We start from the raw sequence: 18,388 nt of genomic DNA, 5'->3' as shown, positions 1-18,388 counted from the left end.
AGGCATTGTAAGGTCTGGCAGGCGTCAGCAACCCCTGGGCAGAGGAATGCGCCCCTCGTGATCAGATCTTTCTGACCATCTCCAGAGGTAGTTGGGGACGAATGAATTGGTTAGATGAAAGCTTAGTGGCAGGTCAGTGGGTGGCAGGTCAGTGCTTTCTGGAATCCTTGGGATGTCCCTACCCTAAACATCTTTATTTGCCCTATATTAATTTGGCAGTAGTGGCCCGCCACTTAATATATTTTTTAAGAATATATATTTATATATACACTTCTGCCGAGACACGCATTTTAAGATCAGAGTGACAAGTTACATTTATTTGTAGAAAGTTGCATTTGATGCATTCAGTTTAAGGTAAATGCAGATGAGCAACCCCACACTTCAGCCTATTTATTTAAAGCCACTACACTGCATCAGTCAGGCTACAATAATGCAGGTTACAAATTATATTTCAGATGGTGTCTTTTAATGTACAACCTGAGTGTATACGGGGCCATTAAAGACTCAGCTGAATAGGAATCATGGACTGAATGTTTACTCATAAAACCAAAACATCTTACACATGAAAACAGCAGCATGAAGCAAATGAATAATCAAAGTTCTAGAAAAGGCAAGCTAAACATTTTTGTACAACAGTGAACTGAACACAACCATACAGTAGATGAGGAACATGATGTCGTCCGACAGAATGCTGTTCTAACATCGCCCTCTACAGGTGGCTAACAATCAATACAGGCATCATGAAACAGGCAGATGGAGAGAATATAGATTTTGGGGAGACATACTTGAACATCTCCAATGCCCCTGATGATTTGGCTAAATTCAGCCTACTGATAAGAACAAAGAATGAACCACAATTGAAGCTGCCTTCCATTATTTCATTGGACAAAAAACTTAATTTACCACAAACACAGGTGCCAAACTAACACTCAAACAAATTTGAATGGGTAAAACGTGTGTTCAATGTGTGGACATAAAGCACATGTTAGCGACATCCCACAAAAGACTCGTATTCTCCAATGACGGCTGGGTCTTCATGGACTTCCTAGGTTTGAAGATGGGAGAGCGGAGGAACATGGTGTCTGTGAACTTCTCTCCACGCCTCAGTTTCCTGAGACAGGAAATAAGAGATGGAGAAAGGATAGAGATTATCTTGTGTGGTGTTCATGTTGTGTTATTCAACCAATGTTCGCAGGTCCGATAGACAGACCCACAACATTATTGGGTTTTTAAAACAATACAGCCATATCAATTTACGTAAAAATACTTAATACTTAGATGTTGACATATCAATTACAAGCAATATAGACAGCAAATATGGTTCATATTTGCCATTTACCTCTGCTAGATCACATTTATCAATAAAAGCGCTGTGTCTACACACTACGAGGGACAGAGTTTTGCTGTGTTTGTGTTGCAAATGTATTTCTTGCACTTGATGCATGTGTACTGTGTCTTCCTGTCCTTCTTTGTTCCACACACATCGCAGCACTTCTTCTCGTTACTACCGACTGCAATTTAGAATGATGAACACAGTTCAGGAATTTTACACTTATTTCTGGAATTTTACAAATTTCTCACTCACATATATAGTTACAGCAGGCCAAGGTAGGAGAGTCAGACACACACACATGCAACAACATCACTCACACTTACTTCCGGTATTGGAGTTGTTGGTTCTGTGGGTCGGGCGGATGGGGCACCAGCATCCTCCTCCTGAATCCTCCTCATGATGGCTGCAGAAACCAGGGTCCTTGGGATATGTTGCCTCTGGATTCGAGGTCTTACTAATGCCTTGCCCAGCTCCTCGAGAAAGAGCCGTCTTCCTCTGGAGCTTCCCTCTGTTCCAATCTGGATTCAATGCCATCCAGATGACAAACATTATACATCGAGATGTCCAAGAACTTGAAGAATATCACAAATGACCAGTGTAGGGTTCTTATTTTGCAGCTGTAGCTACCAGCTTGTCTAAATTGTCCACCCCTCCTTTTGTGCCATTGTAATCCATTATTATTTCTGGGTTTTGATGTTCCTGGCTACAGATTCTCCCATCCCTATGCAGCGTACTCATAAGTACCACATTTTTTGGCTTTCTTTGGCACGTAGGACACTAGGGACGTGTCGGCTGTGAACACAAACTTAGAAGAATTGATAGGCCTGTTCCGTGTATTGAACAGCTGAGGTGGGAGCTGTGGCTTGTTTTTTTCCTACTGTTCCTACCATCGTCAGCTTCCTCTTGAGGAGCTCCTCTCCCAGCTTGTGCGAAGTAAAAAAGTTATCGCATGTGATGTTGTGGCCACGGAGTCCCTGTGTCACGTCCAGGACAACCCGCATCACTTGGTTGTTCTCAGGGCTCCTCCTTCTGGCTTCCCCGTATACACTTGCAAGTTCCATGCATATGATGAAGCAGCATCAAAGGCAACCCAGATCTGGATTCCATATTTTGTGGGTTTAGACGGTATGTACTGCCGGAAGGGGCAGCAGTTCCTAAATGGCACAAGCTGCTCATCAACAGTAACGTTGGGCCCAGGGTTGTAAAACAGGGGAAGGCTGTCCACCCACTATCCCACACTGACCTGATTGCAGCTAGCTTGTCTCTCTGCCGCCGAGCTGGTCTGGTGTCTCGGTTACTGAAGCGGATAATCCTGGAAATAATGTGGACGTTTTCCAGAGACATTGTTGCATGTAAAAGTTAACCCACAGGGATTCTGTGAATTCCCATTGGATCTGAAAACACCAGCAAGGATAAGAATGCCAAAATATGCATGTAAATGAGTTTGGTCCGTCTCCTTCCATCTCTCTCCAAAAACACAGCTTCCCTCCAAATTAGTGCTGTCTAGAATGATTTTCTGGATGGTGTCTGGGAAGAACAGTTCAAAAGAAGACTAGGTCCTGCACATGAGTAACCCCCATCCGCGTCGGCCCTGGTTGCATGTTTATCACATTGGCAGCCATGCGGGGTGGCTCATTCCTTGGTCAAGAAGACCATTCAATGCCACCATTTGTTGACATCCCTATTTATCCTCCTGCAGGCTACTGATGGCTGGTTGCTGACGGCTGGTCCTGGGGCTGGCTGGTCCTAGCTGAGGGTCAATTCTATCTTCTTTCAACTCACTGTCAGACTCCAAATTGACAGAGACATGATCCTCATATTCTTCATCTTCCAAAGTGGATGACGCTCCTTCCACACTAGCTTCTCTCTCTGCAAAAATGATTTGTAAGGCCCTCTGAGCAAAGATTCTTTTTGCTATACTGATTGATTGTGGTAAGGAGCCACACATGCAAAGCTATTTATTTGTTGTGTCCTTCCCCCAATTTGCACCTGGTTGGGGTAGAGTGTGGTAAAATACAGCATTTTTTACAATGCATCGAAATAATGTATTGTAAAAATAATTTGTGCAGGTTCCCGCAAGATATTGTGTAGTGTCACACACTACAGTCGTGGCCAAAAGTTTTGAGAATGACACAAATATTAATTTTCACAAATATTAATGACACAAATATTGAAGTTTGCTGCTTCAGTGTCTTTAGATATTTTTGTCAGATTTTACTATGGAATACTGAAGTATAATTACAAGCATTTCATAAGTGTCAAAGGCTTTTATTGACAATTACATGAAGTTGATACAAAGAGTCAATATTTGCAGTGTTGACCCTTCTTTTTCAAGACCTCTGCAATCCGCCCTGGCATGCTGTCAATTAACTTCTGGGCCACATCCTGACTGATGGCAGCCCATTCTTGCATAATCAATGCTTGGAGTTTGTCAGAATTTGTGGGGTTTTGTTTGTCCACCCGCCTCTTGAGGATTGACCACAAGTTCTCAATGGGACTAAGGTCTGGGGAGTTTCCTGGCCATGGACCCAAAATATCGTTGTTTTGTCCCCGAGCCACTTAGTTGTCACTTTTGCCTTATGGCAAGGTGCTCCATCACACTGGAAAAGGCATTGTTCGTCACCAAACTGTTCCTGGATGGTTGGGAGAAGTTGCTCTCGGAGGATGTGTTGATGCCATTCTTTATTCATGGCAGTGTTCTTAGGCAAAATTGTGAGTGAGCCCACTCCCTTGGCTGAGAAGCAACCCCATACATGAATGGTCTCAGGATGCTTTACTGTTGGTATGACACAGGACTGATGGTAGCGCTCACCTTGTCTTCTCCGGACAAGCTTTTTTCCGGATGCCCCAAACAATCGGAAAGGGGATTCATCAGAGAAAATGACTTTACCCCAGTCCTCAGCAGTCCAATCCCTGTACCTTTTGCAGAATATCAGTCTGTCCCTGATGTTTTTTCTGGAGAGAAGTGGCTTCTTTGCTGCCCTTCTTGACACCAGGCCATCATCCAAAAGTCTTCGCCTCACTGTGCGTGCAGATGCACTCACACCTGCCTGCTGCCATTCCTGAGCAAGCTCTGTACTGGTGGTGCCCCAATCCCGCAACTGAATCAATTTTAGGAGACGGTACTGGCGCTTGCTGGACTTTCTTCGGCGCCCTGAAGCCTTCTTCACAACAATTGAACCGCTCTCCTTGAAGTTCTTGATGATCCGATAAATGGTTGATTTAGGTGCAATCTTACTGGCAGCAATGTCCTTGCCTGTGAAGGCCTTTTTGTGCAAAGCAATGACGACGGCACGTGTTTCCTTGCCATGATTGGCAGAGGAAGAACGATGATTCCAAGCACCACCCTCCTTTTGAAGCTTCCAGTCTGTTATTTGAACTCAATCAGCATGACAGAGTGATCTCCAGCCTTGTCCTCGTCAACACTCACACCTGTGTTAAGGAGAATCACTGACATGATGTCAGCTGGTCCTTTTTTGGCAGGGCTGAAATGCAGTGGAAAAGTTGTTTGGGGATTCAGCTCATTTGCATGGCAAAGAGGGACTTTGCAATTAATTGCAATTCATCTGATCACTCTTCATAACTTTCTGGAATATATGCAAATTGTCATCATACAAACTGAGGCAGCAGACTTTGTGAAAATTAATATTTGTGTCATTCTCAAAACTTTTGGCCACGACTGTACAAAGGGTAGAGTGCGAGAAAAGGGGGAGACGGGCAGACAGGCAGGGAGACAGGTTCTTGGTGCTGTGTTGAAACAGCAGGGCCAGGGAGGAGAAAGACCGAGTGAAGGCATACAACAAACCTTTTCATTTCATTTTTACTTGTTTTCACCTACACACACACACTTTTATTACACTCAGGTCCAATGGACCTGAACACCACGTTATATAAATGTGTAGCGGGGTGCACAATGTGGCTAAGGTTTATATAAACTTCCGACTTCAACTGTATGTATTTAAACTCAGTTTTTCACAATTCCTGACATTTAAATCTTATAAAAATTCCCTGTCTTAGGTCAGTTAGAATCACCACTTTATTTTAAGAATGTGAAATGTCAGAATAATAGTAGAGAGAATGATTTATTTCAGCTTTAAGTTCTTTCATCACATTCCCAGTGGGTCAGAAGTTTACATACACTCAATTAGTATTTGGTAGCATTGCCTTTAAATTGTTTAACTTGGGTCAAAGGTTTTGGGTAGCATTCCACAAGCTTCCCACAATAAGTTGGGTGAATTTTGGCCCATTCCTCCTGACAGAGCTAGTGTAACTGAGTCAGGTTTGTAGGCCTCCTTGCTCGCACATGCTTTTTCAGTTCTGCCCACAAATGTTCTATAGGATCGAGGTCAGGGCTTTGTGATGGCCACTCCAATACCTTGACTTTGCTGTCCTTAGGCCATTTTCCCACAACTTTGGAAGTATGTTTGGGGTCATTGTCCATTTGGAAGACCCATTTGCAACCAAGCTTTAACTTCCTGACTGATGTCTTGAGATGTTTCTTCAATATATCCACATAATTTTCCTTCCTCATGATGCCATCTATTTTGTGAAGTGCACCAGTCCCTCCTGCAGCAAAGCACCCCCACAACATGATACTGCCACCCTGATGATTCACGGTTGGGATGGTGTTCTTTGGCTTGCAAGCAACGCCCTTTTTCCTCCAAATATAACGATGGTCATTATGGTCAAACAGTTCTATTTTTGTTTCATCAGACCAGAGGACATTTCTCCAAAAAGTATGATCTTTGTCCCCATGTGCAGTTGCAAACCTTAGTCAGGATTTTTTATGGCGGTTTTGGAGCAGTGGCTTCTTCCTTGCTGAGCGGCCTTTCAGGTTATGTCGATATTGGACTCGTTTTACTGTGGATATAGATACTTTTGTACCTGTTTCTTCCAGTATCTTCACATGGTCCTTTGCTGTTGTTTTGGGATTGATTTGCACTTTTCGCACCAAAGAACGTGTTTCCTTCCTGAGTGGTATGACGGCTGCGTGGTCCCATGGTGTTTATACTTGCGTACTATTGTTTGTACAGATGAACGTGGTACCTTCAGGCGTTTGGAAACTGCTCCGAAGGATGAACCAGACTTGTGGAGGTCTACAATTTTTTTTCTGAGGTCTTGGTTGATTTATTTTGATGTTCCCATGATGTCAAGCAAAGAGACACTGACTTTGAAGGTCGGCCTTGAAATACATCCCCAGGTACACCTCCAATTGACTCAAATGATGTCAATTCGCCTATCAGAAGCTTCTAAAGCCATGACATAATTTTCGGGAATTTTCCAAGCTGTTTAAAGGCACAGTCAACTTAGTGTATGTAAACTTCTGACCCACTGGAATTGTGTTACAGTGAATTGTAAGTGAAATAATCTGTCTGTAAACAATTGTTGGAAAAATTACTTGTGTCATGCACAAAGTAGATGTCCTAACCGACTTGCCAAAACTATAGTTTGTTAACAAGACTCCAACCTAAGTGTCTGTAAACTTCCTGCTTCAACTGTGGGGATACATGGAGCTGAAGGGTGTGACTAATTTGATAACTCATCAAAAAAAATGTTATTGGTCACATACACATATTTAGCAGATGTTATTGCGGGTGTAGTGAAATGCTTGTGTTCCTAGCTCCAAAAGTGCAGTAGTATCTAACAATATATATATATATATATATATATATATATATATATAAAACATTCTATTGGTTGCAATAATTTTGTATAATAATTTAAATTGAAAGAAAGTTTTTAATCTGGCGTTGTTTTGCTCATCAGTTCATAAACCATGTGCCATGGAATTGGTACATCAAAAATCTCTTCCCAACTATTTTGCAATCTATATGGCACAGCTGGCAATTTTTTGGTCCTTAAATGAAACGGGTCTACTTTTTTTATTTATCACAATTTTCTTTAATAAATGTTGGTCTTTAATGCAGGGCCGACAGACTCTTACTTTTTCCCCCTTCCACTTGCCTCTTCCAATTTTTGTGGTAATTCTGCAATTAGTTGGTTGTAATTTTGAGTAGAGCAGACATGTCCATATATTTGTGTTAGCTGCATGTGACAGAACTCCAGCAGTCCTATTATGATATCATTTACAAAGATTATTTATAAATCTTGTATGATTCTTGCCATTCCCCTTCAACCTCTCATCAACAAGATGTTTTTCCCACAGGACTACAGCTGACTAGATGTTTTTTGTTTGTTGCACCATTCTCAGTAAACCCTAGACACGGTCTTGTGTGAAATGCCAAGAAGGTCGGCCATTTCTGAGATACTGGAACCGGCATGCCCGACACCGACGATCATACCACGTTAAAAGTCGCTCAGGTCACTAGTTTTGCCCATTCTAACGTTCAATCGAACAGTAACTTGATGCCTGTCTGCCTGCTTTATATAGCAAGCCACGGCCATGTGACTCACTGTCTGTAGGAGCGAACCATTTTCTTGAACCGGGTGGTGTACCTAACCTATATTTTTAGCTCCTGTGAAACTTTGTGGTCGATGTAATCAGTCTCATATTGACTCTGTATAAACTGAATGTACAAATCATTAGGAACACCTTCCTAATATTGAGTTGCACCCCCTTTTGCCCTGAGAAGAGCCTCAACTGGTCGGGGCATGGACTCTACAAGGTGTCAAATGCATTCCACAGGGATGCTGGCCCATTTTGACTCCAATGCTTCCCACAGTTGTGCCAAGTTGGCTGGATGTCCTTTGGGTGGTGGACCATTCTGGATACACACGGCAAACTCTTGAGCGTGAGAAACCCAGCAGCGATGCAGATCTTGACACACTCAAACTGGAGCGCCTGGCACCTACTACCATACCCCGTTAAATTCAAAGGCACTTAAAGCTTTTGTCTTTCCCATTCACCCTCTGAATGGCACACATACACAAGCCATGTCTCAAGGCTTAAAAATCCTTCTTTAACCTGTCTCCTCCCCTTCATCTACACTGATAGAAGTGGATTTAACAGGGGACATCAATAAGGGATCATAGCTTTCACCTGGATTCACTGGGTCAGTCTATTTCATGGAAAGAGCAGGTTTTCATAATGTTTTGTACACTCAGTGTATATAATACTACGTATTCAGACAGTCTCATATTGACTGTGTATATTTAATACTCACGCGTGCAGCGACGGCTCTTTGTAGTCCACTGTTATCGTGGACCTCCTCTTGCGGGCGGAGATGGAGCATCGGTCTGAAGGGCGGGAGCTCTTTAAAGAGAACTTCCGATAGGCAGCAGGGGTAATATTGGTCACATCAATCAGACTGAAACCCCGCCTAGCTCTGACACCAAGCCCACCTGTGGTGAGAGGACAAAGTGAGTTGTACGTGCAGAAAAGTTGGAGAAAAAAAAGTGTAAAGTTCAGGCAGATATTCTATTGACACCAGTGGACTGATAGTTCAGACAGAGGTGGTGGGAGAGAAGAGATTACGAGATTTTGATATGGCCAAAGCATTTCACTACACTCGCATTAACATCTGCTAACCATGTGTATGTGACCAATAAAATTTGATTTGATTTAGTGGTCAGAGAAGAACACTGTACATGTTGAACGTATAAGTGTAGTGTGAAAGAATGAGAGGACACTGATTTAGCATCATTCATTAACATGTCCTTGGCAGCCAACTGGGCAGTACCTGTCCTCCTGCATGTTTTGGAGATCAGTGCAGCGTGGTTCTGGGGGGTGCTGCTTGTCGATACCCCAGGACCAGGAGGCTCACAGGGGGAGACCCTGAAACCAGGCAGGACGTTGGCGATCCTCATCATCTCCTCCTCCAGTCCTGGAGTGACAGGAAGCAGAGCCTCCTCGCCATCTACTCTGTGGTGCTCTGGAACACACAATCACCGACCATTTTTCACTTGTGTCCCAAATGGCACCCTAATCCCTGTAAAGTGCACTACATAGGGAATAGGTTGCCATTTGGATGAAGCCTTAGTCATTTCAATAGACTATCACCATAACAAGCATACCCACTTACCTGTGTGACCCTCAAGACCTTGCTCTGCCATTGGACCAGGACTGTCAACAAAGACACTCCCAGGGATTTCTGGGAGTTGGTGTTCTATGTCAGGGACCTCAGCGGGCCCAGCTGTAGGACAGGGATCTACTCTTCTGACTGGAGCACCAGAAACAATATAGACACAATATATAGCCAAGTGTTTCGCAACTGGCTTTGCATCGAAACCAAAGTTAAACTAGGTTCTCAGTCGTGACCCAATATTCGCATCGTAATATTTTTTTGCCAAAATGCTATCTGGAAAAAGAAATGCTATACTGACAGTAGCAATTATATGACAAGGGAACAACATTCCTACCTTTTTAATTGTCAATAACTCCATATTGCTCATATTCTTGATGAAGAATGTTGGTAAGCTCACTGGTTCGAGACCACTAAATCAGCCAAATCTGCTATATAGCGCTGCTAATAACTCTACATTGAAAATACTATGATTGAAGAAGAAAAATTCTTCAGAGATTCAATTATATATATTTTTTTAGGTTCATTATAATATCTACACATTCTGTACCTTGTATTAGTCATTTAAGTTTAGACTAGAGTATGTTTTTTTCATCACCCCCCAAAATTATTAAAATACATTAAAAAAAAATAGATTTTACCCAGACGCCCGTGACCCACCAGTTGAGAATCGCTGTCATAGCCTATCCTTTCCTATAACAGCAATGTAGAAATCTGTATGTTGTTCACTGCTCACCACGTTAAGACAGTTGTTTCGGAGGGGGGGATGTTCTCCTTGACTCTGTCTGCTTTAAGGTGCCGTCCCCTGCGAGTAGGGCCCTGTGTCTTCCATACGCCACGGCTTTTAGGAACATAGGGGCTATCCTCTAACTTAGACGAGCTGGCCTCCATGGCAACCACAGACAAGAGGATCTGAATCAAGCTCTGTCTCTGTCTCTTTTCTGGTTCTTCCTTGAGTTGTTTGTCAAGGACCACAGGGGTGGCACTGACCTCCATTCTGGATACTAGATATGGGAGATGAACAACAAATTGAACCCGCTTACCCTCTTCTATAACAGAAAATGTGGTAATGTATATAAAAAAACATGTATATGAGAGCTGTGCCTACAATCATTTTGTCAACCTGGACACTAGGTGGATAACAGGGCAGGAGGTAGCCAAGCAGTTAGAGCATTGGGCCAGTAACCGAAAGGTCGCTGGTTCGAATACCAGATCCGAGAGGATAAAAAAATCTCTCGATTAACCCTAACTTGCTCCATTTGCTGCCGTACTACTATGGCTGACCCTGTAGCACAACACATTTCACTGCACCTATCCAGTGTATTTTTACAGCAATGCTTCAGAGCAATCAAAGTACTTGATACATCATTTTAAAGACAGTCCTAATTGAGTAGGTTAACAGTTAATTGCTCACCATGTAACGACTCTCGTTTGAGTGGGGGGGCACTCTCCTTGTCTGTAGCTGCTTTGGAGGGTTGCCCTCTGGCTCTACGAGCGAGGGCGGGCTTGGCCTGGTCCGGAGGGTACTGTCTCTTCCGTTTCTGAGGAATGTAGGGGCTGTGTTCTGACTCAGAAGATGAACTAGACTCCGGTGATGACCGAGTCCTTTTCAGGGTCTGTCCCCTCTCTGCCTCTTCCTCCTGTATAGGTGTGGCTGGGGGGTTATCCTTGCCCCCGTCACCCTTGAAGGGGGTGAGGTGTACCCAGTCCTCGCAGTCGAAGGTGTCGTTGAATCCCTGAGATGTGTTGAGGGAGGTGTTGAGAAGTGCAGTGGTTCCCGCCCCGGCTTTGGTCCGCGTAGCCGAGCGGTCCTGGCTCTTGGACCGGGCTCTGGGTTTAGAGGTCTCCCAGGGTTTCTTCAGAGGAGGGCAGTCTGGTTTGCGGCCCCTCTCCAGTTCGGGTTTGGGCCGCGGTGGCTGGGCCTGTTTCGGTTTGGCCCGGGGTTGCTGCTGCTGATTGGCTGGTTTAGCTGGTGGCCCTGGGGTGGAGTGCTGCTGGAACTCCTCTGAGCCAATTGGATTGCCTTTCTCGGTCTTTACTTCCTGTATGGGGTTCTAGCCTCTCCTGTCGTTTAGAACCAGGCTCTCCACTAGGACCTCTGTCTCTTCCGGTATGAGAGGTTCTGTAGGGGAACTGTGGTTCTGCTTACAGAACGAGGAACGGCACCCTTCCTGCACACGCTCAGATCGCCTCCTGCTGCCCTCCAGCCAGCGGCATCTCACACCCACTGTCCGTGGCAATGTCACCTGCCCATCACTCTCGCTTTGACCCGCCCCTTCGTGAAACTGAGGGTCTGAGAGAGGAGAATGGATGTCATTGTCAACACTTGCAACAACATGGATGGTTAATTGAAAGTGAAATCCAAACATACATGCACAATAACATGTTTTCTATGTAATTATCCAAAGTAATAACATCACAATTCTGGATTAAAAAGGCCTAGCAGTTAAAATCTGTTGGAATGGTATGTCTGGTAAATGTAATTTTCATATACCTGAGCTGATGGGTGAGGGTGGGGCTTAGACCATTACAAGATCTTCCAGAGCAGCATGACTTTGAATTCTCCTGCACAAAAGTAACAAAAGGGAAAAGTTAAAAATTCCAGGGAGGAATTGATTACATTCACAAGCTGACAGTAGATGGGGTGAATCAAACTGGACATCAAACAGTGGCTCTTTGACTGCGAGTCAGAAATAAGATGCATTCAGTTGATACTATATTTAAATAGCTCACGTGGAGGAGTCCACTGGCTTTGGTGGTTCAGCAAGGAGCTGTGCAGGTCCAGTCTAAACACACACAGGTAAATATCATGAGAGAGCAGAGGGGGAAGGGAACAACTTTCTTGGTTACTCAGTTTGACTCAGCCATTCAGGCAGCATCATACCTGTACATTGCTTGCCTGCGCCTCCTGGTCTTTGAGCCTCCTCTTGAGCAGGAGGAGGAAGAGAGCCTGCTGTTCCCTCTTCATCTGCAGGATGATACCATTGGCCTGCCTCACCTTCTCCTTCTCTGCCTGCAGGGCCAGAGCCAGGGCTTTGTTGTTGATCTGCACGTTCTTCAGGATCATCGGCTTCACGTTGCCCGCTGTAGAGAGACGGAGGGAGGGAGGGAGGGAGGGAGGGAGGGAGGGAGGGAGGGGAGACAGCTAGCTCAGAAATATGGCCTCCACTCCTGTGATGCCGGGACACCCTGGGGCGGCGGCACCTGCAAACAGGGCGGCTGGTGGATGCTCTGCAACGTCTGGGCATTGTCATTAATAGGAAAGACTATAAATTACTTTTAGACGGGCCACGAGTCCCTTTTACAGGGCTGGAGGGGGAGCAAAATGATGTCATAATGGCATTGGAAATGACGCCACAATAACCCTGCCGTTCCAAACAAAAACAGGGGGAAATAAATGTTTTAAATTGCCTACCGGATGTAAGAGGACGATGCACTTCTTTTGAGAGTATAATGAAGAAAATCGGCCCAAATTTGTAGGAGTAGACCCTCCTGCAGATTAGAATGCTTTGCATATTATATACTGAACAAAAATATAAACGCAAGATGTAAAGTGTTGGTCCCATGTTTCATGAGCTGAAATAAAAGATCCTAGAAAAGCTTATTTTGCTCAAATATTTGCACAAATTAATTTACGCCAATGTTAGTGAGCATTTCTCCTTTGCCAGGATAATCCATCCACCTGACAGGTGTGGCATATCTAGAAGCTGATTAACAGCCCTAAGGATCGGCCCTTTTTTCCTTCAATTTTCGCCTAAAATGACATACCCAAATCTAACTGCATATTCTTGATACCATTTGAAAGGAACCATTTGAAGTTTGTGGAAATGTAAAAGGAATGTAGGAGAATAACACATTAGATCTGGTAAAAGATAATTCAAAGAAAAAACCAACCGCTTTTTTGTATTTTTTTTGTACCATCATCTTTGAAATGCAAGAGAAAGGCCATAATGTATTATTCCAGCTCAGGTGCAATTTAGATTTTGGCCACTAGATGGCAGCAGTGTATGTGCAAAGTTTCAGACTGATCCAATGAACCATTGCATTTCTGTTCAAAATGTTGTTTCAAGACTGCCAAATGTGCCTAATTTGTTTATTAATAACGTTTCATGTTTAAAACTGTGCACTCTCCTCAAACAATAGCATGGTATTATTTCACTGTAATAGCTACTGTAAATTGGAGAGTGCAGTTAGATTAACAAGAATTTAAGCTTTCTGCCAATATCAGATATGTCTATGTCCTGGGAAAATGTTATTGTTACTTACAACCTCATGCTAATCGCATTAGCCTACGTTAGCTCAACTGTCCCGCAGAGGACCCACCAATCCTGAAGCATGATCATTACACAGGTGCACCTTGTGCTGGAGACAATAAAAGGCTACTCTAAAATGTGCAGTTTTGTCACACAACACAATTCCACAGATGTCTCAAGTTGAGGGATTGTGCAATTGGCATGCTGACTGCAGGAATGTCCACCACAGCTGTTGCCAGAGAATTGAACGTTCATTTCTCTACCATAAGTCACCTGCAATGACATTTTAGAGAATTTGGCAGTACATCCAACCGGCGTCACAATCACAGATCACGTTTAACCACGCCAGCCCAGGAACTCCACATCTAGCTTCTTCACCTGCGGGATCATCTGAGATCAGCCTCCGGGACAGCTGATGAAACTGTGGGTTTGCACAACTGAAGAACTTCTGCACAAACTGTCAGAAACCTTCTCAGGAAAGCTCATCTGTGTGCTCGTCGTCCTCACCAGGATCTTGACCTGACTGCAGTTCGGCCTCGTAACCGACTTCAGTGGGCAAATTATCACCTTTGATGGCCACTGACCTGCTGGAGAAGTGTGTTCTTCACAGTGGGCGAGCGGTTTGCTGATGTCAACGTTGTGAACCAAGTGCCCTATGGTGGTGGTGGGGTTATGGTATGAGCAGGCATAAGCTACAGACAACAAACACAATTGCATTTTATCGATAGCAATTAGAATGCACAAAAATACTGTGACGAGATCCTGAGGCTCTTTGTTGTGCCATTCATCCACAACCATCCCCTCATGTTTCACCATGATAATGCACAGTCCCATGTCACGAGGATCTGTACACAATTCCTGGAAGCTGAAAATGTCCCAGTTCTTCCATAGCCTGCATACTCACCAGACATGTCACCTAACGGGATGCTCTGGATCGACGTGTACAACAAAATGTCCCAGTTCTTCCATAGCCTGCATACTCACCAGACCTGTCACCTAACGGGATGCTCTGGATCAACGTGTACATCAGCATGTTCCAGGTCCCACTAATGTCCAGCAACTTTGCACAGCCATTGAAGAGGAGTGGGACAACATTCCAATCAACAGCCTGATAAAATCTATGCGAAGGAGATGTGTCATGCTGCATGAGGCAAATGATGTTCACACCAAATACTGACTGGTTTTCTGATCCACGCCCCTACCTTTCCTTTTTTTAAGATATGTGACCAACAGATGCATATCTGTATTTCCAGTCATGTAAAACAATGTTTTTTTTAAATCAATCAATAGATTAGGGCCTAATGAATTCATTTGAATTGACTGATTTCCTTATATGAACTGAAACTCAGAAAAATCTTTGAAATTATTGCACGTTATATTTTTGTTCAGTATAATATATAGGCATAGCTACGTCCAGTTGACCAGAATTGAGGTTATCGTGATGAGTAAGTCTACATTATCATTCAACTAATCTGACTAATCAGGCTGTAATACACAATTCATTGGTATATACAGCCTGAAACATTGCAAAATTGTGTATATGTTCCTTACAAGCCAGTACCTTGAATAAAATTACATTTAAACTTACTCTACCGGTTGTCCTTCAGCAGCTCGAAATTTGAGACAAAATATCCACAGCAAAGTATTGTTTACCCGGCTTTTTAGAGTGCCAGTAGGTATTTCTGGGTTAGCTGACAGACTGTCACAAAAATTATGTGCGTGCTTCAATGGGGCAGAAGTCCGCACGTTGTTGTGATTCTGAATGGCCAGATTGCTAGCAAGAATGGCAAGAAACTGCCATGTGGGGAATCGTAAGTGGCTACTTTCAGCTCGTTTCATCTTGTTCTTGTTCTTTCATCTTGTTTTGAGGTGTATTGACTGATTTCATGTCAATGCAAATATGGCAAAAAATGTGCTAGCTAGCTAACCAACAACTGTAACTATGTATTTGAGAGACAAGTGCTTATTGTGGGAATTTATTGTTTTCAATAAACATTGGATGAAATATAGCTTGTTGTCAACAATCTAAGCCAACCCCATCTGTTTGGCCCCATAGTTGCTCATGCATAGGTTTTATTGCTAAACAACCAACCTGTTTATAATTGCTCATTTAAAAAATATTATGTATTAAAATTCAAAAATTCACACAAAGGTGTGGATTGTTCTCCATCCAACCATGATTCGGAACATACCAATTTCATTGGCATGGCATGCATGGTTCAATAGCTATTGACCAGAGAAACCCGAATATCCAATATAAAACTAACTTTACCTCAGTACCACAGTGGACGGGGCTAAAACGCGACACTGGACAAATGTTAATTCTCTCGCCTTCTAGTGATCCTACCATTTACATTCAACCATGGTGAGGGAACGGGGGCAGGAAAAGTATTTTCAGCAAAGCCTGGATGACATCAAGGAAAAGATGATAGAGAAGAGGAACAAACGCCTAGCAAGCGATAAGGCACCTCTGGGGTTTGTGGTATATGGCCAATATACCACGGCTAAGGGTTGTCTCCAGGCACTCGATGCGTCGTGCGAAAGAACAGCCCTTAGCCGTGGTATTTCGGCCATATACCACAAACCCCCAAGGTGCCTTATTGTTTAAGTAAAGCATAGCGTTACCTTCCTATGGATATTTTGTTTCAAGTTTCGAGCAGTGTAAGGCCAAACCGCACAGACAACCGGTAGAATAAGTTCAACTGTAATTTTATTCAACATTCTGGCTTGTAAGGAACATGCATACGATTTTGCACACAAGTCTCGGGCTGTATATAACAATTAAGTGTGTATTAAAGCCTGATTACACTAATCTTCATGATGTTGACTAGCATATCATGGGAATCTCACCACTGGTTTTGCTTATCCTTTTGGACCGTCCTCTGTTGGCTGCAGAGGCGCATGCTAGGCGTTTGTTCCTCTTCTCTATCATCTTTTCCTTGATGTCATCCAGGCTTTGCTGAAAATACTTTTTTTGCCCCCGTTCCCTCACCATGGTTGAATGTAAATGGTAGGATCACTAGAAGGCGAGAGAATTAACATTTGTCCAGTGTCGCGTTTTAGCCCCGGCCTCAGGGCTGAATGTTGTTTATCCATTGCGAATAAAAGTAACATAACATATACTCGCTGACTTACCTCCTCGGTTATAAACAGTGCAATGCAATTTTATTTAAATATGTTTATTTCTCAACAAATTCTCATAACGTGGTAAAATAGCTAGCCACAACTCTGCTGGCCTGATTGACTTTCCAATTCTGCGCTGCGAGTGTTGATTGGTTGGGAAGACTCAGTCACAACGTAATTTCCTCTCATCTGAAATGCATAACTTCCCACTAGGTGACGCCAGTCTCTCAATTCAATTTAAGGCCTTTATTGGCATTGGAAACACGTTTAGATTGCCAAAGCAAGTGAAATAAATAATTAACAAACATGAACAGTATACATTACAAAGGTCAAGGTCCAATTGAATAAAGACATTTCAAATGTCATTATGTCTATATGTCTATATACAGTGTTGCAACGATTCGCATTTGCGTTAAAGTACAAAAGGGAAAATAAACAAATATGGGTTGTATTTACAATGGTGTTTGTTATTCACTGGTTGCCCTTTTCTTGTGGCAACAGATCACAAATCTTGCTGTTGTGATTGAGTCCTGTTGTATTTCACCCAATATATATGGGAGTTTATCAAAATTGGATTTGATTTCAAATTCTGAGGGAAATGTGTCTCTGTGGTCATTAATTTGGCAGGAGGTTAGGAAGTGCAGCTCAGTTTCCACCTTGTGGGCAGTGTGCACATAGCCTGTCTTCTCTGGAGAGCCATGTCTGCCTATGGCTACCTTAATAGCAAGTCCATGCTCACTGAGTCTACATAGTCAAAGCTTTCCTTAAGTTTGGGTCAGTCAGTGGTCAGGTATTCTGCCACTGTGTACTGTTTAGGGCCAAATAGCGTTCCAGTTTGCTCTGTTATTTTGTTAATACTTTCCAATGTGTCAAGTGATTATGTTATTGTTTTCTCATGACATGGGTCTAATTCTATTGCTGTCCTAGGGCTCTGTGGGGTCTGTTTGTGTTTATGAACAGAGCCCCAGGACCAGCTTGCTTAGAGGACTCTTCTCCAGGTTCATCTCTCTGTAGGTGATGGCTTTGTTATGGAAGGTTTAGGAATCACTTCTATTTTTGTGAATTCTTGGTTGGGGAGCGGACCCCAGATTGTGAATTCTTGGTTGGTGAGCGGACCCCAGACCTCACAACCATAAAGGGCAATGGGTTCTTTAACCGATTCAAGTATTTATAGCCAGATCCTAATTGGTATGTCGAATTTTAAGTTCATTTTGATGGCCATAGAAGGGCCCTTCTTGCCTTTTCTCTCAGATCGTTCACAGCTTTATGGAAGTTTAGGCCGAGGTATGTATCGTTTTTTTTGTGTGCAGTAGGGCAACAGTGTCTAGATGAAATTTGTACTTGTGGTCCTGGCAACTGGACCTTTTTTGGAACGCCATTATTTTTGTCTTATTGAGGTCTACTGTCACGGCCCAGGTCTGACAGAATCTGTGCAGAAGATCTAGGTGCTGCTGTAGGCCCTTTTTGGTTGGGGACAATAGCACCAAATCATCAATTAACAGTAGACATTTGACTTCAGATTCTAGTAGGGTGACGCCAGGTGCTGCAGACTGTTCTAGTGCCCTCGCCAATTCGTTGATATAAACAGTGCATTCAGAAAGTATTCAGACCCCTTCTCTTTTTCCACATTTTGTTACGTTACAGCCTTATTCTAAAATTGATTAAATAAAAAGTCCTCATCAATCAACACAGAATAC

At 43.3% G+C, this 18,388-nt stretch overlaps 1 protein-coding gene across 1 annotated transcript; it reads right to left on the bottom strand.

Annotated features, from left to right (window-relative positions):
* Window positions 1–494: 494 nt before the first annotated feature.
* LOC106570507 (shugoshin 1) lies at window positions 495–16,908 on the bottom strand. Its single transcript, XM_045693706.1, has 12 exons — window positions 16,405–16,908; window positions 12,200–12,391; window positions 12,049–12,101; window positions 11,810–11,814; window positions 11,412–11,608; window positions 10,730–11,369; window positions 10,052–10,319; window positions 9,855–9,865; window positions 9,316–9,453; window positions 8,974–9,165; window positions 8,458–8,635; window positions 495–1,111 (listed from the first exon to the last, which is right to left on the bottom strand). Exons 1-12 carry the CDS (start codon window positions 16,561–16,563, stop codon window positions 961–963), a joined length of 2,184 nt encoding a protein of 727 aa, XP_045549662.1. The 5' UTR covers window positions 16,564–16,908; the 3' UTR covers window positions 495–960.
* Between the last annotated feature and the right edge of the window lie 1,480 nt (window positions 16,909–18,388).

Source organism: Salmo salar, chromosome ssa14, assembly GCF_905237065.1.
Source record: "Salmo salar chromosome ssa14, Ssal_v3.1, whole genome shotgun sequence".
Taxonomy (NCBI): Eukaryota; Metazoa; Chordata; class Actinopteri; order Salmoniformes; family Salmonidae; genus Salmo; species Salmo salar.
This window is presented reverse-complemented; position numbering and strand designations above follow the sequence as displayed.